Below are 22,186 nucleotides of genomic sequence, written 5' to 3' on the forward strand. Positions count from 1 at the left end.
AAACGCGTACACGTCCTCGGTCGCCCAGGTAGTCCGAATGTAAACAGTCTGCCGAAATCGTTTACGCGCGCGCGTATGGTAGGCGCGCGTGATCACACAGAACTTCTAAATCAGTATAAATGCACCGAAAGGAACCTTCCTTGCCGCTGGCGATTAATATCTTTCCTACAAACGGTGTCTATAAATGTTCTCCATTTATTGAGATCTCTACAGCAAATTGTGATTCCCCCTGCGCTATTGATACAAATTCACTCGCGCCTACAGTACTAGATGCCGGCCAAGCGACTAGTCATTCTGTGCGACGGTAAAGAAATTGCTCTTTCCGCTCCAATATCACGCTGTTTTTGCCCATATGACAAATATCTACTCTCACTAACCTGGACTAGGAACATGGCAGAACTCGCTGTCCGATGCTGGTCAGAATCCAAGTAATATAACGCGAATGGCGAGGGCTATCAAGAACAGAGATGATCGGCATCGAACAGCTATCCCTCAAATTGTTTACTACCATCCAGGACTGGGAACAGATGGCGGACCCTTCAAGTCTTTCAGAAATTTACTCGCAGGTGCTGTTTGGGACTAATATTCGGCTCGTGATAATTGCTCAGCTAACCCATGTTTCGTAAAGGAATGTTTGGATGGGGTATTGTGGAGCATATTAAGGCCGTATACAGCTTCATATCGTACAACTTTGAGGTTGGCGACGAGTTATTCTTCTTTGGATATTCCAGAGGTGCATATCTTGTTCGAGCCATCAGTGGATTTATTGCAGACTTTGGTATCTTGAAGAAACCTGGCATGTCCGAGTTTGTTGATATCTTCAAATCGTACACCGGTGGCCCATTCAGCGAAAACATGGACCTTCAGGAGAGGCAATCTAGTCTGATTGCAAGCAATACGCTGATTGCGCCTAGCCATGTTACGGTGAAAGTTATCGGCTGCTTTGACACGGTCGGAGCATTGGGAATTCCCAGATTCGTCCCATTTCAGAGAAACAAATATGAATTTCTGAACTTGAGCTTGAGCAACAGTAGGATATTTGTGGAAAGTGTCTAATCTATGCTAATCATTTCTACGTCAGATGTCGAGCATGCTTTCCACGCGCTCGCGTTGGACGAGAACCGAAAGCCATTCAAGCCGACTCTTTGGTTCTTCACAAACAAACACGGCTCTGACAAGTTCAAGCAAGTCTGGTTTAACGGTTCACATGGTAATATTGGGGGTGGAGATATGCAATATATTGTCAAGGGTTCCAATTTCTTGACATCAAGAGACGACAATCCTAATGTGCTTTCAGACGGCACGCTGATTTGGATGGTCTCCGAATGTGCGAATTTGTTGAGTTTTGACACTGACTATTTGCACATCAACATCATGGCTGGCCACACCCAACGGGATGGACAAATGAATTATGCTGGTGAGGAGAGCAGGGAGGCCATCCAGCCAGTCCCTGTGGAACGCTCTACAGGGAGGCAGCCTATTTGGTATCTTGGGCCCATCTGCGACGTCTATGGAGGGCTTATGGGCAAGGCGTACTTGCTAGCGGGGAAGAAGACACGTGCTGTAAACCAGTACACGAATCATATGAAGACTTGGCCCGATGGCCGTCGTAGGAGTGTTATCACTGGCGGCCTCCCGAGAATTACTACCCTGGAGGGTGACTTTATGACTAACGAATCCGTCCATGCGTCTGTTGCGTTTCGGATTCTGAGATCGGAAAAGAAAAGCAGTTCATTAGCAGGGTTGGAGCTCGTGGATTCGTCCGGGCCGCTTACGGGTGGAAAGATAAGTGTCCTTGCGTTCAATGCATTCGAGAAAAGGTTCTGGAATGATGAGCGACAGGATATTCTAGATCCAACGTCAGGGCCAGAAGCTATCGAGGCGGTGTAATACATTTCCGTAAACGTGCGTCTGCTGTAGCACAGTACGCCTTGTGGGCACGATAGGTCACAGAAGATCGCAATCTGTATCGCTAGCAATCATTCATAATCAGTATTATAGAAACAAATGTCGTGTACTGAAAACTACTTTCTTGACCGACGAAAAGTGGAATTGACTAATAAACGAAACACAAATCATGAACTTTCTTTTGTATCCAACAACATCCAACCTGACATGCTGACGAGCCCTCCCCCCACTAAACTCTTAGAAATCGCATGAAATCATGAACGTGCTCGTGCAGCTGGCAAGTGCGCCTTGGCATGGCTTGCATCGAATTAAGCAACGATGGCAAAAGCAAATGAGTGAAGCATGCTGAAAACGAGTGAATTGCAATGTTCCCGTGTCTTTGAGGGCGTGAAAATGACTGTGGACAGTGTAAGGAATCTGACGGGCAAGTGCCGCTGCCCGAGGCTGTAGTATGCGATTCGTTCTAATGAGTGACTTACATAAACTCGTTGTCGTAGAGCGTGAAGGAGTGTGAGAACATGGCTCTACCTGTGTTTTTTTCAGGAGCGTCGGACGACATTCGACATTATTATCGGGCGGAACTAAAAGCAACAAACCAAACCGTCCAACGCCATGCCATGGAGTATCAAAAACGAATGCAATGATGGGCGCTTGAATCATTATTGTCATAGGAAATTGAACCGATGTAGATTCTTTTCCGGTAAAACTGGCGTATCGGTCTGCGGAGCCGGCGCGTAATATGGTATCGGTCGGAAAGGCGACATAATATCTCTCGGCATGATATGCGTCCGATCGAACCCTTGAACTTGGAGCGAGTGACTGTCATGCATCGACTCAGTCTCAGCCTGCTCATACATCTGCAGACTTGAAGCTGTCGACGTTGCAGTCAACGCGATTTTCATGCTCTCAGGGACGCGGGGATCCTGCAGGGCTCCGGGATTCATGACACTCAGGTACTTATCTTCATATCTGGGGCTGGCGTAAAACGATAGCGAGAAATGACCTTGATCCGGTATCTCGTCAACAATATTGTCAGCGGCAAAAACACCGTAATCGAGCTCCTTCGACGGCATGAACAAATATGCCAGAATAGTGACCAAGCACAGGAGCAGCGCATGTGCGGGTAGTGATGCTATGGTAAGGTACTTGAGCAGATCTGGAATCTCGTCTGACGCAGAGTATTGCTCCCGGCGTGCGTGATAAACTAGTTCAGGGAGTGTCAAAGCCTAGCAGACCCATTAGTTCATAATCAAACCCTGTAAGAGACAGTGCGTACAGTACAAACAGTGGCAACAATGACGTATAGATACGCTACGAGCCTGTATCCCATCTTTCGCGACCGAGTTCGTCGCAACATAGAGTACGCCAACACGGCCATCATTCCCGAGACCAGCAACGCAATTAAGCAGATCGCAACTGCGCTTCCAGCAATGGCAGTTTTGGACCCCATGTACCAAAGCATCGACCCCGACTGGGCAAAGCAGGTGCCGACAGCGCTTGAGTCATTCGTGTAGAGCAGATATACCGGAAGCCAAAATAGAATGACTGACCCGGCGAATACGATAACCTTCGCTGCAAACTTGAGAATCGAGAGAATCAAACGATTGTCCGAATGCATATCAGACAGCTTCGAATCGAATCGAAGAGCCGGTGTTCGCATAGACTCCACGATCGAGGGGAGAACGAATATCAGATGGCACATTGGGATTGCCACCGATTCTAAGCACAGCAGAATCGGCAAGACCGACGACCTGGCCATCTCAGAGTCACACTCGCTATTGCCGACCCGAGAAGACACGATAAAATTCAAAATGCTGCAGAGGAATAAAGCAAATGAAAGACCGAGTACGCGTCGCTCAATCGCTCCAAAACAGAAAACCCAGTTTGATCGCCCGAAGACAAGAAGCGGGACCGAGCCAGAAAACACATGCTTGACTAGAACTCTCGCGACTGCGAAGACAGCCAGAAGAACGGAACCAATACACGCAATAATAGACGAGATTGTTAAAGCGTTCATGTCCGTGATTCACTGTCAAACAGCGCGGTAGAACAAGGCAGCTTAAAATCCAAAGGCACGGAGGAACGTACGGGGACGAGGAATAAAGGAGAGCAACGGTGGGCCGCAGCATAGGAAGGGGAACTAGGAAAGTTTTGAAGGGTACATGCTGCCCCACAATACGCGCGGGTTTCCAGTGACAGGCAAGACTGGACGCGTTTGTCGGGATGAGAAAGATTAGTGCCTGTGAAAGACTCCATTCCTCGGTGAGATTGCGTTTGGGTGCGGCTCATATGTGCGTGTTGACGCGTTGGAACGGTCCAGGGGGTCCCAGGCACGCGATAGCGAACGCAAGGCACTCCTCCTATGCATAAAGGGTCTGCGCCCCCTGCGCAAGTTCCTCATGCCTCTCACGCAGTCACACTTTGTGCTACGCTCGTGCGATCCAGATCCATAACTGAGTTCTGGTGGTCCTTAAGGCTTTGGGCCGGCATCTTTAATGAGGACGTATTGAAAGATATGGGTGTGATTGCTGGCCAAGTGTTATATATTAGATTGCTATCATACAAAATGTACACTAATAAAGAGTTAACTCATAATATCCATCGGGGTTAAAAAGAGCTGCTCTTTTTAATCTTAGCTGTATGGAACGTACGCGATTTAACTGGCGTCTGTTATCAGGGTAAATAACATCTGCATCTTGAGAACAGCCATTGCGCTGCCGGACTTGAAAAATCATACGCAACAGGCCAAAATACTCGAAATCTAGTCAAACAACGTAAAACGTATTCGCCAGTATTGATGGGCCAATCACTGTATACAATCTGCATGCAATCCAAAGAAAAGCCAAAGTAGAAATTAATTTTGAATTTCAAAACTATGGTGTCATGAACGTCGTTAAGAACAAGGGAAACGAAAGGAAAGTGAACTCCAAAAATGACTGTGAACAAGAACCCCTCTTAGAATTAATCAAAGTAGAATTAAGGACGGCGAATGGCTGATGAAGCTATACACAGTGCTAAGGCCATTTATCTCCATCTCGGCTTGTCCTTCACGGTGCCAATGCTTTTCCGCGCAGAATGCTTCTTGACGGAATCCCCAGCAGGCGCAGCCATAGCAGGAGCAGCTCCACTCATTGCCGCAGCATCTCCAGCAGCGGCAGATCCGTATTTGATGTAGTACTTCTGCTGGGAGTTCGGTGATAAGCCCGCAGGCATCTTGTACGTTTTGGCTGGTGCCTTCAGCGGAGTCTGAGGCTGGATGACTGGCAAGGGTGGGACAGAAGCTTTGCCGACATTGCCAATAAGATTCGCTCGTGATGGTCTCTTAGCTAATGAAGACAGATTTGGCGTGCTAGCGTGATGGTTGAGCGTTACACTGGAGGATGGTCCGAAAGGATCTCTGGACGACACGGTCCGAGGCCTTGGAGTCCTCTGCGGTGTATGCGCATGTGTATGTGGGTTTGTCAAGATGGTGGTAAATTTCGCAAGCTTACTGGTGCTTGTAGGGCCCGGAATAAGAGACTTCCTAGCGGACTGATGCCCAGTGGCCGTTCCGTTCTCTTTTTCTACAGTTCTGCCGCGTTCCAACTTAGAAAATACTTGACTCTGCTTTCTCGTTGGCGTCACTGGGACAACAGAGCCCGCTCCGCGTTCTATTTCGTGCGATGCCTGGAGTCGCTTCATTGTAAATGACGTCGATTGGGGAATAACAGCAGGGACTGGAGGTATGTCAGCCTTCATAGGTGTAAAGTTCGGTTGAGGTATGCTCTTAATTCGGCGTTTCGTATCATGCTGCCCGGCAGAAGGCGTTCGCGCTCTTGGTAGAGATGCTGGCTCCGTAAACAAGTCCGGCGTGATCGAAGGTCGCTTTCGAACTGGAATAGCCGATGGCGGTGCTTTCAGCAGACAGAGTTGCTCCCGTGATACAGACCGCATCGATAGGCACCGGGACTGCTGTCTTCCAGGCTCCGTAGGGGTGAAGAAGCCATCCTCGTTTGCCTTCCTAGGCACAGTGGGAGTCTGTAAGCAGGGCTCCTCGTCAAATGGAGATGACGACGGCGACAAATATGTCGATGAAGTAGGTTCCCCTTTAGACTGCGCCGAAGTTCGTGATCGACTGCGACTGCCTCTGAAATTGAACTCCACGGTGGTCGCGGACGTGGAAGAGAGAGATGACCTCATGGAGGATCTAGATTCGCGACCCCAAGTTGAACCGATTTGTTGGTATATGTCTAAGTCATACTTTTGATCAAAGACTCGGATTCGCTCGTCAAGGTCGTTCCAAAAATTGTTGAAATGCATATGCTCTCTCTTAATGTCTCCACTAATAGTCACTTTGTCCTCCATAGCCCCTGAAAACAGTCCCAAGACTTTGAGTATCTCAGGAATCAGCTCTCTCGATTTCTGCTCATACAACTCCTTGTGTCGTTGGATCGTGCCAGCGTCGCAACCGTTAGCAAGTACACCATCAAGGTTGTTCATAACATTGTCAAATTCGGTCATCAACTTTCGCGCCTGTGCTAACCTTTAGCGTCTTTTCCTGACCCACTATCAAATATTCCATGACCTACCTGGTTAGCGCACTCCCTTAACATCGCAATCCATCGCTCTTCTCCCATCTGTCGCTTAATTGTATCAGTCTCAAACGACAGCTTTTTCCATTTAGCATCCAACAATTTGCGTTTGGTAATTAGATCTTTGTGAGCGCCTGGGAACGGTATTTCGAGCCGTGGAATCAGGTCCCCAATGATGGGATCCAGAAGGTCCAGGCTGACGCGAAGAGGCTGAATCTTCTTAGATAGATCATACAATCTAGCTTAACTGTCAGCAACGTAACTCATATTGCACAATAGCAATGACATACTTCGAGTTTTGAATTTTGTCCGCGTCGCTCATATTAACAAGCTTCCCGTGTCCAGGTTGAGGACTCTGTTTCAATGACGACATCAAGGCATCCACATCTAAGGTATTCCCTAATCTATCGACTTCGGTAATATCGTGCGTTCGCTGGTAATGTTGAAGCTCTGCCAGAAGTGTCCAACTCTCTTCCATGACACTTTCGAGATCAGACATGACAGAATCGTGAAGTTCGCTCCACTCTAACGCGATATCCACTTGCTCCCTACTCTTCCTCAAGTTATCCTCAATACTATCAACCACTGACAAGATGTCCTTGGCAGTACTGCTCGTATAATTGCCATCATTCGCTCGCGGTCGTAGAAAATCAAGATGGCGTTTCAAGTTAGAGAACTGGTTTTCAACTGCGACGAGATTTTCAGAACCCGCTGCGATCAATCTGATACCGTGTCGCGCACCAAGCTCTTCAAACCCTGCGCTAGCACTTCGAATTCGGTGAAGAAAGGTAGCCAGCGCCTCGTCGTCTTCATCTACAGTTGGCAGAGGAATAGACGACAGCAACGATGCGGTACTAGCGAATGGCAATTGCGAACAATCTGACTTCGAGGATCTTGAGAGTGGTGTAGAGGGCGACATTATGTTACGCAGGACGTCGTTATTTATTCACAGTCTCATAGAATGATCGTCGGTAGAAAAAGTCGCAGAGATGATATGGACGCGCAAGCGGGTGTTTATCAACAAACCATCAGGAGAATAACCTCATAAAGTTGATTCCGAGCCTCGGGGTTGGGACTGACAGAAAAGTCACAAAATGGCAGGTATGGAACGTCTGGTCGGATTTGAGATTGATCTAGGAGACGGCACATGTACAGAACGGGCAGAGGACACCTAGTATCGGCATCAACAAGTTCCGTTCCGAGAAGGATGTAAACAAACGGGAAAGCATTGGGACCGTACCCGCTATTCCTTTTAGGACACGCTAAATTATAGTACTAGCCTTTTATGGCAAGCAAGTACCTCTATCAGGCTAGCATTACTTCCGCCGTTTTGAAACTTACCCGGTCGAAAGTCGCCAGGAATTCATGTAGGTTACAAGAAGCTATGGTGGCTGCAGGTTAGTCCCGCCAGCAGGACTAACCCTAGTCCACCGAGTAACAGATGTAGACAACTTCCTTGAACCGCTGCCTACAAGAAGCTAGTAACTAGTTATTTGGTGGATGCGCGTCCATGGTGAAGGTCGACCGCCATGGTTCGGTAGACGTAATCGTTGATGCAGGCAGCGGTTAAAGGAAGTTGTCTACATCTGTTATTCGGTGGACTAGGGTTGACCCTATCGGGACTAACCTTTAGCCACCAATTCCAAATACATTTCCAATTGCAGACACAGATTACGTTGCATTTATTCGTGTTATCACTCGCTTTCTGTCAAAGAGCTGCCAGACGGTATATATATATATATATATATATATATATATATATATATACCCAAAACACATTCCTAACAGGTATTATACACATAATCAATTTTGCCTCTATTGTAGCATCCGTAACATCTTAATCCCATGCGTTACCGCTCTTTCCCGGTTTATATCTTTTGCCATTGGTAGCTGGATGAATAATGCCGGCTTTCGTAAGTACTGCCAATAGAACTGATCTCACTCCATGGCGAAGAAAAAGTAAACCCGCAAGTCCCAGTATTATTGCAAACAGCACGAAAAGCTGAGCGGTAACACTGGTACTCGAATCCACTACCGCAAATGCGCTACTGGTAGAAATTGCAGCGTCTCTGAATGTGACCATAGAGTTTCCGAAGCGTGACGTAGTATGCGTCAAAGGTAGAATGTGTTTCTGCAAAAATCTCGTCCATCCACGTGCATCTGTAGTGGACGGAGAGGGAACCGCTACAATATTCAGGTCTCTCAAATGATCAACTACGTCTCTCGTCTCACGAAAATATCTGCCCTTCTTGAGAAGGACGAAAATGTAAGCATCTGGATGAGCTCTAATTCGCACGAACTTGAGAAAATCGTAGAGTTCATCCGAAAACTGCATCGGTGGGACTTTTTCCTCGAAGTCCTTGTCTCCAACGTTAATAATGACATAGCCGGGAGTGTTCATCTGTAATAGTGGTGACTCGTAGAATGCAAACAAGCCTGAATGCGTTAAGCCGGGTTTATAGTAAACATCACGATAAACCGGGTTGAGACGATCGTATTGTTGAGAAAGCGATGCAACTTGAGACGTACAGTTCGCTGAAAAGCAATCGTCTGAAATGTAGCGTTAGCTCAAATCGGCTACACCAACACGGTGGAGTCCAATGATGCTTACCAGTAGTAATATGATTGTGACGGAAATGCAGGCCCTCAGCTGCTGTCCACTCCGCACTATTCATTGCAAAAGACTCCTCATTATGAGCAGGGCCCCCTATGAATTCCACGTATGGTAACGCCTTTTGATAATTTACCCAAGTTGGATCTTGCCTGACAACGGATGTGGGAATATAAAAGCCTTGAATAGACAATGGTGATGTCCGCCGGGAAGACACAATCTTGACAACGTGGGGCTCACGAGACAATTCAGAGCTAGAAGCAGATTGTCCGCTGGTCATATCTCCAACGTATGATGAGGTATCAGTGGTGTTGATTCGTAGCAAAACCGGGCCGGCTTTCGTGTCAGAAACGTCAATAGCTTTCCAGACTTCAAACGTCGGACCGTCGTCAACGGACACGGTGTATGTGAGGTTCGTCCATTCTGATATACGCGGCTTGAGTACAAACGTACAGTGATTTCCAAATGACAAGACGGTCAAGTAAGTGCCCGGCCACACTGATGCCTTGAACACTTCGCGGAATCTATGCCACCGGCCTGCGAACTGCAATACATAACAACAACGTTAATTCCACTGCTTGTCAAATAAAGTCAAACCGCTGTAAGTAACTCACAGCAAACAATCCTGGATGGCCTATCGGTGTAACAAGTGTATCCTCTGGCGGCTTGTACTTGGGGTCAAAGAACTGTGATTTCACTCCATTTGGATCTTTTGCTTCTGCTTCACCGGTCCATAATAGCAGCGTAGACACAGCTAATAATACAATTCCTAACCGCAATCCTCCATGTATGACAGGCTTCATGATACACAGTGTTTATCAAGCCGGACGGCCCGAGAGTGTGCTGCCTAACGTCCAACTTCACGACCAAGGGCACTACTGCCAACAATTGATGCGGCCTCTGGAGGCAAAACCGAAAAATAAACACTACACTTGGACTGTAGTGCACAAAGGTTAATTGCAGTTCAGACAATGGCTCCTGGCAATTACGACGCCGTTTGGACCTCTCAATAATATGATGATAACCGGCGCGGTATAGAGGATGAAGAGGTCATTTGAATCGCGCGTGTACAGCACACTCGGGATCTACGCCGAAGCGAAGCGGGTCTCCCAAATGCGATGGCCCCTTACGCAGGGATAAAGTTTACCCGCACCAAAGCCCCGCAGAGCATAGAGTTAATCGTTTCGCATTTTCAGGAAATTGCGACTTTTCGCAGTTTGGGAGTCTGTTTACAATGACTAATATGTCCGGACTCGGACTCCGAGCACCTCAAATATTATTGATCATGCGTTATAGAGCTGCCGACTTGGTCGTGAACTAATTTGTTACAGCGTTAATGTTTCTTCAACGTTTCAATCCGTGCCGTTTTGCTAGACGTTCATTCCTGTCTTGCAACACAGAGATCAATAGTTTATGCACATGCATGTATGTATCCAATTCAACGTCTCGATGCCACATAATTCATATGCCAAAGTCAGGTACGCCATGACCTTATTCCAGATTATGACACTAGCTCGCGTATTCATATGGAAACAGGTTCAGCTTCACCAACCTTCTGGCTTGTTCTAATATGTTCCGCCATGTATCCGATATCTCCGAATTCAAAAATAGTAATCGTCCTTGCTAGAAACTTTGGCTGTACGAATCTACGAACCAATTCGACGATCTCTGGAGACTATTAAACTTACAGGATACCGACCTACTAGGCGTGCAACATACAATCGATAAACTCGAAATATTTGGATTTTGGGAATTGTCGGCATCGCAATGGGGCGGATTTAGGCAGTAAATCAAGTATTTCTTACAGTCTATTTCACTGGAGATGCCGCTCTCCAGCCTGCTCACCCATCCCCATTCCGTTCCTCAAAGCTATCGACGAATCGGTACTAAGACTTTATTTGGGACTATGTATGCGCAGTCGATGTGGGTCATGCCATTATTTCTTGTTGAGCCCTCACTGTCGTTCGGCAATAGTCTATTGCGTCTTGACTCGACTCGCTATCAAATAGATGTTATCAGGCACTTACGCCGACAGTTACAAATACCGTTAGCGCTAGTGGACACTGACGCAAAATAGATTCTGTGAGTTTCTCTCCTGCGCAGTATTTCTATATAAATAGTCACCGGCAACGTTGAAGTTACCTTGAAGCTGGTGTAAAATAAACCCGGACGAAATTTGAAGTGATTTTTTCCACGTACTATCGCTCGCTAATTTGCGCTGTCGATATATTAATAAATGCGAGAGCACTAATAGAACCACAAGCTTACATGAATAGAAGAAGGTCAGGAATTGGTGCTTTCCACTGAATCTATGGCAGCCCATCTTCAGCTCTATTAATTTGGGCATGCCGTTCAGCATTGCCATCATCAAATCTGGACTTATAAAATCCCGCGGCTCAAAAGTGTCATTGAATTTCAGTCGAATCGGAACGCTAATTTCTGGTAAGGAGAACTCCTTGGGACAACCGACCTTCACGACGAGAGGCTCGCCTCCAGATTGATTATAGTTGTTGTCAGTGATAAACCTGACTTTAAAAGTATACTCAGTCTCGCAACTACCTTCAATATGGAGAACACTCCTTGACGATGACATTGCGAGCTGCTTCAACAACACCCAGAAGCGGCAAAATAGATTTCGAATGCTCTCAGGATCACCTGGACAACCGCTTGGCACAAACTTTACGTCGGCGCCTTGCGCATATCTTGCCAGTTCTGGATTCTCAAGGTAAATCCTTTCAGCTTTGCCTAGGTTTCCACACAAACCGAACACTCTCGGGGCCGAGGCCGCCGAATCATGATCCACCACGAGCACCGGATGGCGGAATAACTCACATTGAATAACGTCGCGCCACTTTCTGCTCACTAGGGAGAATTCTGAATAATTGAACCTAACATCCCTGGTGTAGTCCACCAAACTATGTAGTCGAGGAATTCCTGAAGACGAGGTTAGCACTTCTGCATGCTGGAGGATGATCTCGTTGATCTCTATAGGGAGATCGTCGAATGAAGGCATTCTGGTCTATTCTACCATTCTCTGACCCGTAATTCTGGAAACATGCCAGGATTCGTGCCAGACACCATGTCAGTATATCGCGAGGAGAATTTATTTCTTCTTTGGCGAGCAGGCCACGGTTGATCGACAGACAACGTGCGCAACAATACTGGCACGAGGGCATCGCCAACCCAACGTAATTCAATCGCGTGCGAGCTTGCCCGACATCTACCCCACATCGAGCATCGTTTCCATACGACTTAATTTATTATGAAGTGGCAGATTTACTGACTAGCTGTTTGCTAGTACATCAAGCTCGACCTGGCACGTCACCACCCGGCAATGGTCGCCAGAGCGCTTCGCCTGGCCCTTCAATTTTTTCTCTCCTTCTTTATCATACAGCATAGCTAAGGCGTTCATAGTTTGCACCAACTCGGAATCAAATGTATATTCTTTTTCGACATCATTATCGATATCTTCGAAGTTCTCCGCTATCAGTTTCCATGACGGGTTTCACGGCATAATCCGTAATACAATAGTAGTTAAACGTTATTTTTGACCGTACCTGCGCCATAGTGAACGACCTTCGTACCCACAAGTACAAAGCATAAATTTTGCATTTGTGATTATTTTAGGTGCGATCAAAATAAGTTCCATTAATTCTAACATTTTGAGTGATGTATTTATAGAGTGATTATTAAGATTTGCTGTAGTTGATGGCTTTTTGTAGAGTGGTGAGTGCGAGGGCTCGAAAATTCTAGATGCACCATAGCGGAAGTAGTAGATTTTCGCAAAATGCAACTTTCGAGCCTAAAATTTGATATTGTCTGGCGCCTCTACATAAGAAATTTTGGCGCCCGTTTAAGCAGCAGGGGCAGGACCTGCTTTTTTGAGGGTTAGGGTGAAGCGACGGTAGCGTCATCGCGAACGTCGTTCCGTTGGCAAAGTCGGATAACTGATTTGGTCGGCCATTAAAACACAGAGGAATCATGGCACCAAAGAGGACAACGCGTCAAGCAGCTGCTAAGGCTGCAGCTGCATCTTCTTCAACCTCACCTGCGGTAGAATCGCCAGCAGTCTCCAGTAGCTCGAAGCCCCCCTCATCCACTATCCCAGCGGTTCCAACAGCAGCTGACACTTCAGCCATTGTCCATCAAGCTTGGAAATCCTATGTCGCAGACACTCCCAGGAAACTGAAGCTAGTTGACACATTTATGGTGTTTTTAGTGGCCGTTGGACTTGTTCAGTTCGTGTACTGCATTTTAGCCGGAAATTACGTGAGCGACCTTGATCCGCTGTTCTTTTGTTTCCGACAACTATCTGACAAGACAAATGTAGCCTTTTAACGCTTTTCTTTCTGGATTCAGTATTACCGTCGGTCAATTTGTTCTCGCAGGTGCGTTACAGAGCTCAATTTGATTGGCTATGGGCCCCATGGTGCTGACGTGTCACATTCAAGCTTCGCTCCGCATACAAGCAAATCCCAACAACAGTAGTCAATTCGAAAAAGTAACACCCGAACGGTATGAACTGCCATTCTCTCTTTGACAGAAGTCACTATAGCTTTTATGAGGCTATAGCTAATGTTTGTCGATCTTTAGAGCATTCGCAGACTTCATTTTCGGTAGTTTGGTCCTGCACTTTTTTGCTTACAATTTCATCAATTGAAGGTAATTTTCGCCTTCGATCACTGGTGGGATCTGGTGGGTTAAAAATATGGATAGAATTAGTGGAACTGCGGTGCCAATGTATCATATCAATGTTACTTATTTAAAAGCTACTTTTTGGTTGGTTACAATGTGCAATAGGATCTTCAAGTTGTAACAAGAAAATATAGAGCGATCCTAAGTACGCGGCTAATGTAATAGGACGCGTTAGCCGACTGTTTGCAAGTAGCAAAAGGTCGCGATGACCATTCGCATTTACAACCACTTTTCGGTATCTGAAAAATTGTGTCATTGGTTGCTCCACTTCTCACATACGCACACGCAGCAAGTACTGCGAAATTCTTTACAACTGAGATGTTTGAATTTCTCGGCAAACTAAGCCATTGTGTGTATTTACGAGTCTGAGAGTCTTATTCCTAGACCGTAATGAGTAACCGGGAGATCTACAATGCACACTGAGATATTCGCGGCCGGGTATCTGCATAACCTTATGACGATCAATACGTAAAATCAATGGGTCTTCCAATCCCAATTCGCAAAGTCAAGACTTTAATTCCCCTTTTGCCTCGCGTTTGTTGGTCGGGAGCCAAGCCGGATGAATAGAAGCTCTTCAATATAGATAAGGTGGCCCGATGGATGATCCAACAGCGGATGCGAGCCGAAGACTCCTACATGGCCATTGGACCTGTGTGATATATTTATTTGCCTCAGCGGACATAAAACACGACCGCGACTCATTTAGCTTGGCGATACCCTTAAAAGTTTAGAGTTTGAATTAGATAACCCTGATCAGCTCATTTGTCATTTACATTATCCTCACTTCACTGTCTTTCACAGGAATTTTCGCACCTCCAGTTTTGGCGATTGTCACTTAATTAATCGAATTGCACTAATGGTGAGTATGTTCTTAAGCATAATCGTGCTGTTAGTCTGCTGGAGGTCGTCCGTCACTGCTGAGTCGAGATCACGGTACTTTATACTCAGCTGGCATCTAATCCAATAAATAGGAGCACCCCGCGTTCACTCTGGCGGCGCTCTGCAGCGTCGGTGGAATTGCCGGCTATGCGTAAGTGTCTTTTCTGTGTTCTGGAGCGAGGTCATTAGTTGGTACTGCATAAGTTTCCACATTATCCAGCGATTGTTAAAGTAATTCTAATTCACAGTCGCCGGAAATCGCTTCCGTCACTTATCGGTGGCGTTGGTGTTGGTATTCTCTATGGAATCAGCGGTATTGGATAATTTTTTTTCCTTGATTTCGCCTTTTATGTCGGTTATTAATCGCTGTAGGCTACCTGCTCAAAGAGAATAAGGAGTATGGCATTCACACCGCTCTGGTCGCCTCTTTGGTATGTATAACTTGCATTATTATCTACCATTTACTTGCTAGGAATTAAGCCCTAACTGGGATATAGTTCTTGATTGGTGCCAGTTCTCCGCGTGCAATTCGACTTAAGAAGCCTGTCCCCGTTGCATTGAGCATTATTGGATTGACAGCAGGCGCCTATTATGCGAAGAAATATAGCGAGTTCTACTTGTGATGAACTGTTGCGGCGTGCTGTGACATTCTCCTGGACCACTGACTCTTGGTGGGGCCATATGAAGTTTGTTGTTGACGACCAAAGACCTGTGTAAGGGTGCAGCTCCGGTGCTTTTGACTTATATATATTGGATGTCAGTCAAGTTGTCCGAGTGAAATTGTGTGGCAACGTTATTTCTCCCCTTCATCTGTAAGTAGTAATGCGTCCCTATTCATCATTCTCTGGGTATGATTTTAGAATACTGTCATAAAATGTGGCAGCACTGTGACCGCGTTTGCGACCGACAGAATATGTAATTTTCTTGAAAAACGCTGTCGGAAGTCGGCATTTGTAATTTTATGGCGTGCAAACTGCAAATATGACATATTCTGAACGTATTGCTTCTTGGTCGAGCGCAAGGTCAATACTTGACGTGGAATACGAATATTGCATAGCCTTAACTATATCGTGACAAGATACCTTACTAAATAAGACGCGTTACTGTCGCGTTGGGTCGCATGCCCTAGCCCTCAAACGGTCGACATTGCGCCCTTCCAGCTCGCGTCAAAGAGATTCCGGTATTTTTGGTCGCTAGTCAGCAGCTGCAGACTTAGACGATTGTTTCGACTTACCAACGCCGGGATACGCAAGCTGTTGCCAGTTCGTGACAATGTCATAGACAATGTATCGTGCCCCTAGACAATCCTCAACCAACTCCTCAAGCAGGAGTCGCGAGATGAATTCTGGCAGACCTAGTCAACGGCACCGTGGGAAGGGCGATCAATATAATCCGCCACGATCACCACCGCGGATACGAGAAGATGAGAGGTTAAATGCCAAGCATGCCGGCCATGTCTACCGGGGTGACCGCAGCCGCGAACTATCTCGGCCGGCAAGCTCGCCGAAACGGTATGTCGATGAAGGCGAGGAAGTACGTGACAAGCGCCAGAAGCCGGTTACAAACGCATCACCGACAATGTCTGTGGGCACTTTCAGTGATTTCTTGCATTCCTCACCGCTGCCTCCGTCATCGTCGCAAGCCACACTGGTTAACGAGCGGATTCGGTCTGCACAGCAAAATCCTAATCAAGCTATTGGTTCGTCCGAATGGCAGTCAGGTGGAACTGGACCGCCGAGAACGTCCTGGAGTCGACATTCGTCCCAGGGAGGATCCCAGCCCTCTCAGAACTCACAACGTCCGTGCCCCCAGTCGGGCCAACGACGCCTGACATCGAGCCAAGTCGAACGCGGTTCTACTTCGCTGACATACAGAAATTCTAGAAAGACAAGGCGCATTCGGGGAGTTGGCGCGTCTATCGAGATGAGCGACAACGACGTGGACGAGAGACCAACGCAAATGCGGCGACGTCCGAGGGCTGACTCAAGTCCGGATGAGTTGGCGGCGGCAGGAGTGTCTGATATGAGTTCGCAGCATGCCAGTCCTGAAAAGCCGGGCATCCAGCTGGATCAATTTAAGCAGCTTATGGAACTATCGACAACAGTGATCAATGAAGCGAACCAGAAAGTGGTGGAAATTACTATTCCCGACAGAGCTATCGACGACAACGATTATTTGTCTTCGTCACCAGCGCCTTCACAATTAGCAGCGATAGATGCTATCGAAATGAAGCACAGTACGAATGAGCACGAGAGGACCTTGCGTAATTTCGACGACAAGATCCAACTACGGACGTGTCCTATGTGCGGGATGGAGGTATCAGATGCAGTCAGATATCGATTCAAGTCCGTACCGGATTCATTACGGCGGTCATACGCGATTTGTATCAGCCATCGGCGGGAATCCACACTAGCGGACGCCAAAGGAAAGAATTATCCTACTAACTTGGACGAAGGCAAGCTTGCTGAGCGGGCTGAGAAGTATACCGCAATGCTCCCAGATATTATCAACGAAATTAGACCATCGATATTCCAGGAAAAAGCCAAAGCTGGTGCTGTTGCATTGGGGGGCCGCCGCATGGATGCGCTGGGGCAAATGGAAGATGGTCTGGGTGATCTATTACCGGGATATTACGGATTGATGGGAAACAGCGTGTTATTACGTGTGGCATTGCGGAGCAGTGAAAGCGCAATCAGACGAGCCTCTCGACGGAATCGATGGATCATGAATGTTTCAATAACAGGGTATGCTTCGGCTGTTCTTGTTCCGGAACTTGCGATAAGGTTGATCATGGAGGACCAAAATGTCGATGAGGACACGGCGGAAACGATCCGGCAGGAGAGCATAGAGTACGGCCGCGTTGTTTTTGGAGATGAGCGTGATTTGGTTGACGGATCGGATAACAATCATGCTGAAAATAAGTCCAAGGCGAGGAAGACATCGAAAAAGAAGAAGCCAGGAGAGAAAAGCAAGGATTTGATGGACAAGAAGCCAGAGAATAAGAATATCAAAGATTGCAAGAAGAGTACAGCTCCATCGTCTTCCCAGTCGGTGACAGATATTCCGTCGCCAGTGTCTTTGAAGGAAGCTACATCTTCACCAAGGGTCGCGGCTGACGAGTGTGACGACGAAGACGTGGAGAATGAAATGTCGAAAACGAATGAAAGGGCTAATGGTAAATCGGCGCGTGTCATTGCAGGGTATGACGTTACACCAACTAAGTCGACTATGCTGACACCAGCAACGGCTGCATATGAAGACGATTTAGCGAAAACGGACGATGTGGTTGCGGCGTCGTTGGATTTTATAAAGATGTTTGAGTTACAAAGATGAACAATAGCTTAGTCAGTATTTATCGAATAGCATTATGGTCTTTGCATGACAGTTACTGTGGCATTACCGTATAATTAGATATGTTTATTGAATTCAATCAAAATTTGTACAGTTGATTGTGCCGGTTAGCGGTGATCAAATATGGCCGTCGAACGTCGCACTCCAGCGTTGGAGGAGGCATGGCACACGGTAGATGTACCTAACCCGCAGATGGACTCTCTAGATACAAACACTATAATTCGTCAAACATAATGCGACATCAAGTTAATTTGCCGTTATCAAGACAAAGTCCCCGCCCGTCGTATTATGGAGACCTGATAAGCTAGTTCAGGTGCCTGTTTTGAAAGAGACTTAAAAGCGATAGGTGAGGAGTTAGAGGGTGAGCCAAGTTCCAGTGGCGCTTTCTTACTGTCCTCAATTTTTTTCTCAGTCAATAAAAAGAAATTGTTATCTTGTAAGTGAGTATCGAGTTCGTGTAAAGAATGCAGTGACGTATTCTATAGCGTTAATATGTATCCCCATTTAGCACTATTCAATGCCATATCGGTAGCAATACAAAGCTGAAGAGTCAAGCCTAACACAAAATATCTCTAATGTACATAGTCAGTAAACCACATGTAATACAACTCATAGCATTGACCTCTTAACAATACAAGCATAGAAACAACACACCAACATAGAATCAGCCTACTACATTATTTCTTATAGATATCCTTTGTAGTCCTTTTAAATGATATCGACGGGCGCTTAGCCGTACCACAAGGAGGCGCCTTCACTGCTGTTCGTAACAGGCTGCACGGTCGCACGGGTGGGGATATGACTTCGCTTAATATCAAATGCTTCAATAAGCATTCTCCAGCTCTCGTAGTCCAGCTCGAAGACAGTCTGGTTCTGGCCTTGATCCCGGCGGCGTTTGATATCCTCCACTTTCTGCCGATACTGGGGATCATTTTCGTCAGGCATTTCAACCAGGGCTATTCGAAGGCCTGAATTAGCTTCTCCTTCCTTCCTACTTAGAATGCGAGACTTACAAGCCATAAGAATGCCGTTCTCGTCCTCATCAAGGCTGACCTTACCATCGCGCACCAGGAACGAGAGATAGAACATGTTCTCCACCGACTGCGAAAAGCTGTCCGGATTTAAAATCAACTCGAACGCGTTAACTGGTCTGTTTAACATCTCCATGACAGTCTTGACCATAATGACACTAGTCGAGGTATTATTCTCCTGGCGGACGAGGCTGCTTTCCTCGATAACCTCTGGTCGCACAAGATCAGCTTTGTTTCGAGTGAGTCCTTGTCCTTGCGTGCGTTGAACGGGAGCACGAGGAGCGCGTGGCTCTGCATGAGCGGCAAGAAACTCGTGAGTCGCAGGGCGCAGCAAGACACCAGATGCCAGCTTCCCTAGCTTCGCCCACGCCTCTGTATCCTCGTCTGCAAATCCACACTCATCATCTTCCGAATCCTCCTCCGCGCCATTCTCGTTCCGAACTCGGTCTCCGTATAAGAACTTCTTTACTTGAATAACAAAGTCATCCAAGTCGAAGTCCACAGACGAGCCAAGCTTGAAGTTGCGGACTTTCTGGTACGCCATCTCACCGGTAATTACCAGCAAGCTCGAGTCCAGCACAGCCTCGTGTGTCTGTCTGACTCGCCTGTACAAATCATTTGCCGCGATAACTGTATGCGCAATTCCAGGATCGCCCTGCTTCAAGTACGTTTGCCGTGACTCGACAGTCTCTTTCGTAAGCTTGCGATAATCCTTTCGAAGTTGTCGTCGTTCAGAGACAGACTGTGTCGCGTCGTAGCCCTGCAAACTCTTCTGCGACTTCCTGCTAGAATTATCGGTACCACCTTGACTAGGCTTCCGTTTCTGCGCGGACGACGACTTTTGAGCCATCTGTCTACTCCGTTCATTGTCGCGCGCGACGCGTTCATCATCGTCACTAGGCGTCTGGGCTTGCGTGTCCTCGCGTCGATATGCCATATTCTCTTTCTCAGAGGGAGATGAAGAAACAGTTGTCGAAGGGCTGAGCGGTCTTCGTAGCCGTGGCATGATCGAATGGTGGTTTGTTGATGATACACCGGCAGCGCGGTCTGAGGGGCCTGGTTGATTAGGGTGATGGAGCGCGGAATCCAAACTTGCAGAGGACGCGCTAAGATGAGCGTTCGACGGAAACTAACTTCTAGGCACTACACATAAGGCCTTGCGGCCTCCACATGCACTTAATTACGTTAACGGTCTTGCGAGGTATACTATTTCATTAATTCATTTTGTTTAGGCAACGGACTAACATCAACGATAATAAGCTACTTTAGTGAGCATTTGAACGCTAACTTCACAAGAGTAAGTTAATAAAATGTTCCACTAGCTCGCGTCGCCAAAGAACGCGTCGAATTTAGTTGTCTGAGCACAGATAGGGCATAACTGTTCAGTGATGCGATGAATATGATAGCGGTTACACGAGCTCTAACCCATTGATATGATCAACACAAACACAAAGGGCGCCATGTCCAAATCTGCGCAAACCTGCTCTATGACATGTGGGATTTCGGCAGCTCACCTAGCTAGTTCCCATTGCAAGTCAGCTAACCACAACGCCATCGCTACTGAACGGGAACAAAATTGGCCTATTAATTATCGAAGAAAAATAAGGATTTATAACTTTTGGCAGGATTTTCCCCGATATAGAGCAGTCGACGTCTATGACGCAGAGCTGATGGCAGTGTGACTCGCATGTTCTCAGGGATATAGTCAAGAACTGCGGCATACAAGAATTATTGTTGGGAGTAACCGCTGATGTACGATATCTGAATAGACCCGCTGGTTGTCTTAGTGCACACCAGTACGGTGCAGTAGTGCGAGCTATGACCAACTGGCAGATGTTTTATTCTGCTGAATGTTTACTATCTGTGTACAGAATATGGGAGAAGGCGTCTGTGCAAAGAAACCGAAAGAATACTTCAGTAGAAGCTGGGCTGGAATTAAGGCTAAAATACATATGCTGTAGAAGACTCGGTGACCCTGCTGTTTTTGGAAGTCTGTCACTGCAATATTGAATACGTTGTGCTTCCTCCAGAATTGCCATTTGATTCAACAGGCCGACTATAAGTCAAAGTTAGCATCAAAGTATTTTGCGCATGGCCAGATTCGAGATCGATTGCTCCCTATTCCCTGTGCTGCCAATATCTTCGCTTCCGATCTCGGCAGCTGTCAGCATTACTTACTACATTCCTACGTTACAGGCAAGCATGCACAAGGAACCCAATAGAACGAATCTCCAGCAGCAGTTTAGCAGATCTATACAGCTCGTACCTGTGCTGTACAGTTCACACAGTTCGAGTTGACTTGAGCGGATTGCAGTCTGGCCTGGCGGCGTAACCGTCAACACCGAATCCGCCGACCTCGTCATTTCAAGACGTCATATTAGCCATTCGTTCCTTACCGGATAGGTACCGACCTCTTGTTTCAATCACTCGCAGGTCCTTGTTAAAGCCAGATCAGCTGGCAGTCAGCCATCGATACCAACACAAATCCACGAACCGAAAACAAGGAAATCGCGAGCATTAAAAGCCGTTATTACCCGTCGCGCAGCTCGCTTTGCTCCTCCAACTACAACATTTGTCAAGTGTTGGAACAATCTCGGCGCATTTTCACAACTTCAAATGACTTCATCAACCCCAATAGGGAAGTACCAAGCTTCACCGTCAGGACCAACGAGGCGGTCATCCCGTGCGCGCTCACCACCCAAGAAGCTCGGCGACAATTCTATCGCTGAGTCTCGCAAAAACTCAGTTGCTGCGCTCACGATTAACTCTAGACAGACCGGTCGCACTTCAATAGTCAACCAGGAGAAGTCTAACACAACGAAGGAATCGCCGACTTCGAAAAGGGCATTTGAGGTGGTGTCAAAGCAATTTGAAGCTCCTAAGTCGTCGAGAATGATTGTCTTAAGGTACAGCAGTCTTATGACGGAGATAGAATCTGGGTTCGAGACCGAGTACAATTCAAACGAAGAAATGGTGCCGGAATCGATGACGTTCCCAGTCAATCGCGAGATGGAAGAGGCTGCGTGGATCTTGAACCAGATGAAGCGTCGTACCCCCGTTTACTATCGCTACTAGTGTCGTACTGTCCTAATGGTCTATAAGAGAAAAAGATATTGTATATATTCGGAAACTGTTATAAG

The 22,186-nt window shown here is 46.9% G+C and overlaps 9 protein-coding genes across 9 annotated transcripts; 4 read left to right on the forward strand and 5 right to left on the reverse strand.

The window, feature by feature from the left end:
* Window positions 1–93: 93 nt before the first annotated feature.
* Window positions 94–1,890, forward strand: POJ06DRAFT_299419 (uncharacterized protein; the record flags this gene model as incomplete). Its single annotated transcript, XM_056190683.1, has 4 exons — window positions 94–304; window positions 387–566; window positions 629–1,030; window positions 1,082–1,890. Exons 1-4 carry the CDS (start codon window positions 271–273, stop codon window positions 1,888–1,890), a joined length of 1,425 nt encoding a protein of 474 aa, XP_056046607.1. The 5' UTR covers window positions 94–270.
* A 341-nt stretch (window positions 1,891–2,231) lies between these two features.
* POJ06DRAFT_64367 (uncharacterized protein) lies at window positions 2,232–4,028 on the reverse strand. Its single transcript, XM_056191320.1, has 2 exons — window positions 3,185–4,028; window positions 2,232–3,134 (listed from the first exon to the last, which is right to left on the reverse strand). Exons 1-2 carry the CDS (start codon window positions 3,923–3,925, stop codon window positions 2,574–2,576), a joined length of 1,302 nt encoding a protein of 433 aa, XP_056046608.1. The 5' UTR covers window positions 3,926–4,028; the 3' UTR covers window positions 2,232–2,573.
* A 759-nt stretch (window positions 4,029–4,787) lies between these two features.
* Window positions 4,788–7,641, reverse strand: POJ06DRAFT_64390 (cortical protein KAR9-domain-containing protein). The gene is made up of 3 exons (XM_056191321.1): window positions 6,770–7,641; window positions 6,477–6,717; window positions 4,788–6,420 (listed from the first exon to the last, which is right to left on the reverse strand). The coding sequence occupies exons 1-3, from the start codon at window positions 7,396–7,398 to the stop codon at window positions 4,933–4,935; spliced, it is 2,358 nt and encodes a 785-aa protein (XP_056046609.1). The 5' UTR covers window positions 7,399–7,641; the 3' UTR covers window positions 4,788–4,932.
* A 580-nt stretch (window positions 7,642–8,221) lies between these two features.
* POJ06DRAFT_246753 (uncharacterized protein) lies at window positions 8,222–10,173 on the reverse strand. The gene is made up of 3 exons (XM_056186822.1): window positions 9,705–10,173; window positions 9,091–9,634; window positions 8,222–9,029 (listed from the first exon to the last, which is right to left on the reverse strand). The coding sequence occupies exons 1-3, from the start codon at window positions 9,891–9,893 to the stop codon at window positions 8,317–8,319; spliced, it is 1,446 nt and encodes a 481-aa protein (XP_056046610.1). The 5' UTR covers window positions 9,894–10,173; the 3' UTR covers window positions 8,222–8,316.
* A 1,115-nt stretch (window positions 10,174–11,288) lies between these two features.
* Window positions 11,289–12,103, reverse strand: POJ06DRAFT_266018 (uncharacterized protein; the record flags this gene model as incomplete). The annotated part of the gene is made up of 2 exons (XM_056189124.1): window positions 11,289–11,308; window positions 11,359–12,103. 2 exons carry the CDS (start codon window positions 12,101–12,103, stop codon window positions 11,289–11,291), a joined length of 765 nt encoding a protein of 254 aa, XP_056046611.1.
* Window positions 12,104–12,949: 846 nt separating this feature from the next.
* Window positions 12,950–14,051, forward strand: POJ06DRAFT_64487 (DAD family-domain-containing protein). Its single transcript, XM_056191322.1, has 5 exons — window positions 12,950–13,359; window positions 13,421–13,478; window positions 13,542–13,605; window positions 13,684–13,752; window positions 13,807–14,051. The coding sequence occupies exons 1-4, from the start codon at window positions 13,072–13,074 to the stop codon at window positions 13,748–13,750; spliced, it is 477 nt and encodes a 158-aa protein (XP_056046612.1). The 5' UTR covers window positions 12,950–13,071; the 3' UTR covers window positions 13,751–13,752; window positions 13,807–14,051.
* A 370-nt stretch (window positions 14,052–14,421) lies between these two features.
* POJ06DRAFT_236100 (transmembrane proteins 14C-domain-containing protein) lies at window positions 14,422–15,287 on the forward strand (the record flags this gene model as incomplete). The annotated part of the gene is made up of 6 exons (XM_056185883.1): window positions 14,422–14,436; window positions 14,492–14,644; window positions 14,757–14,815; window positions 14,913–14,977; window positions 15,037–15,095; window positions 15,162–15,287. 6 exons carry the CDS (start codon window positions 14,422–14,424, stop codon window positions 15,285–15,287), a joined length of 477 nt encoding a protein of 158 aa, XP_056046613.1.
* Window positions 15,288–15,857: 570 nt separating this feature from the next.
* POJ06DRAFT_246774 (RTC4-like domain-containing protein) lies at window positions 15,858–18,105 on the forward strand. Its single transcript, XM_056186823.1, has one exon. The coding sequence runs from the start codon at window positions 15,949–15,951 to the stop codon at window positions 17,995–17,997; it is 2,049 nt and encodes a 682-aa protein (XP_056046614.1). The 5' UTR covers window positions 15,858–15,948; the 3' UTR covers window positions 17,998–18,105.
* A 639-nt stretch (window positions 18,106–18,744) lies between these two features.
* On the reverse strand, window positions 18,745–19,983 carry POJ06DRAFT_192916 (Nse4 C-terminal-domain-containing protein; the record flags this gene model as incomplete). The annotated part of the gene is made up of 2 exons (XM_056184893.1): window positions 18,745–18,971; window positions 19,029–19,983. 2 exons carry the CDS (start codon window positions 19,981–19,983, stop codon window positions 18,745–18,747), a joined length of 1,182 nt encoding a protein of 393 aa, XP_056046615.1.
* Window positions 19,984–22,186: the final 2,203 nt, after the last annotated feature.

The sequence above is a fragment of the Lipomyces tetrasporus genome, assembly GCF_029532465.1.
Source record: "Lipomyces tetrasporus strain NRRL Y-64009 chromosome Unknown POJ06scaffold_2, whole genome shotgun sequence".
Lineage (NCBI taxonomy): Eukaryota > Fungi > Ascomycota > Lipomycetes > Lipomycetales > Lipomycetaceae > Lipomyces > Lipomyces tetrasporus.

Excerpts from the sequence above, each read along its gene's own strand:
- POJ06DRAFT_246774 (XM_056186823.1), top strand. The coding sequence starts at position 15,949 with ATGTATCGTGCCCCTAGACAATCCTCAACCAACTCCTCAAGCAGGAGT.
- POJ06DRAFT_64390 (XM_056191321.1), bottom strand. The coding sequence starts at position 7,398 with ATGTCGCCCTCTACACCACTCTCAAGATCCTCGAAGTCAGATTGTTCG. Across the intron at positions 6,718-6,769 it reads GACAAAATTCAAAACTCGAA|ATTGTATGATCTATCTAAGA; the intron begins GTATGTCATTGC and ends CAGTTAAGCTAG. Across the intron at positions 6,421-6,476 it reads TAAGGGAGTGCGCTAACCAG|GCGCGAAAGTTGATGACCGA; the intron begins GTAGGTCATGGA and ends AGGTTAGCACAG.
- POJ06DRAFT_246753 (XM_056186822.1), bottom strand. The coding sequence starts at position 9,893 with ATGAAGCCTGTCATACATGGAGGATTGCGGTTAGGAATTGTATTATTA. Across the intron at positions 9,635-9,704 it reads GCCATCCAGGATTGTTTGCT|TTCGCAGGCCGGTGGCATAG; the intron begins GTGAGTTACTTA and ends TATGTATTGCAG. Across the intron at positions 9,030-9,090 it reads TCACAATCATATTACTACTG|ACGATTGCTTTTCAGCGAAC; the intron begins GTAAGCATCATT and ends GCTACATTTCAG.
- POJ06DRAFT_64367 (XM_056191320.1), bottom strand. The coding sequence starts at position 3,925 with ATGAACGCTTTAACAATCTCGTCTATTATTGCGTGTATTGGTTCCGTT. Across the intron at positions 3,135-3,184 it reads TTGTTGCCACTGTTTGTACT|GCTTTGACACTCCCTGAACT; the intron begins GTACGCACTGTC and ends TGGGTCTGCTAG.
- POJ06DRAFT_64487 (XM_056191322.1), top strand. The coding sequence starts at position 13,072 with ATGGCACCAAAGAGGACAACGCGTCAAGCAGCTGCTAAGGCTGCAGCT. Across the intron at positions 13,479-13,541 it reads CGGTCAATTTGTTCTCGCAG|CTTCGCTCCGCATACAAGCA; the intron begins GTGCGTTACAGA and ends GTCACATTCAAG. Across the intron at positions 13,606-13,683 it reads GAAAAAGTAACACCCGAACG|AGCATTCGCAGACTTCATTT; the intron begins GTATGAACTGCC and ends GTCGATCTTTAG.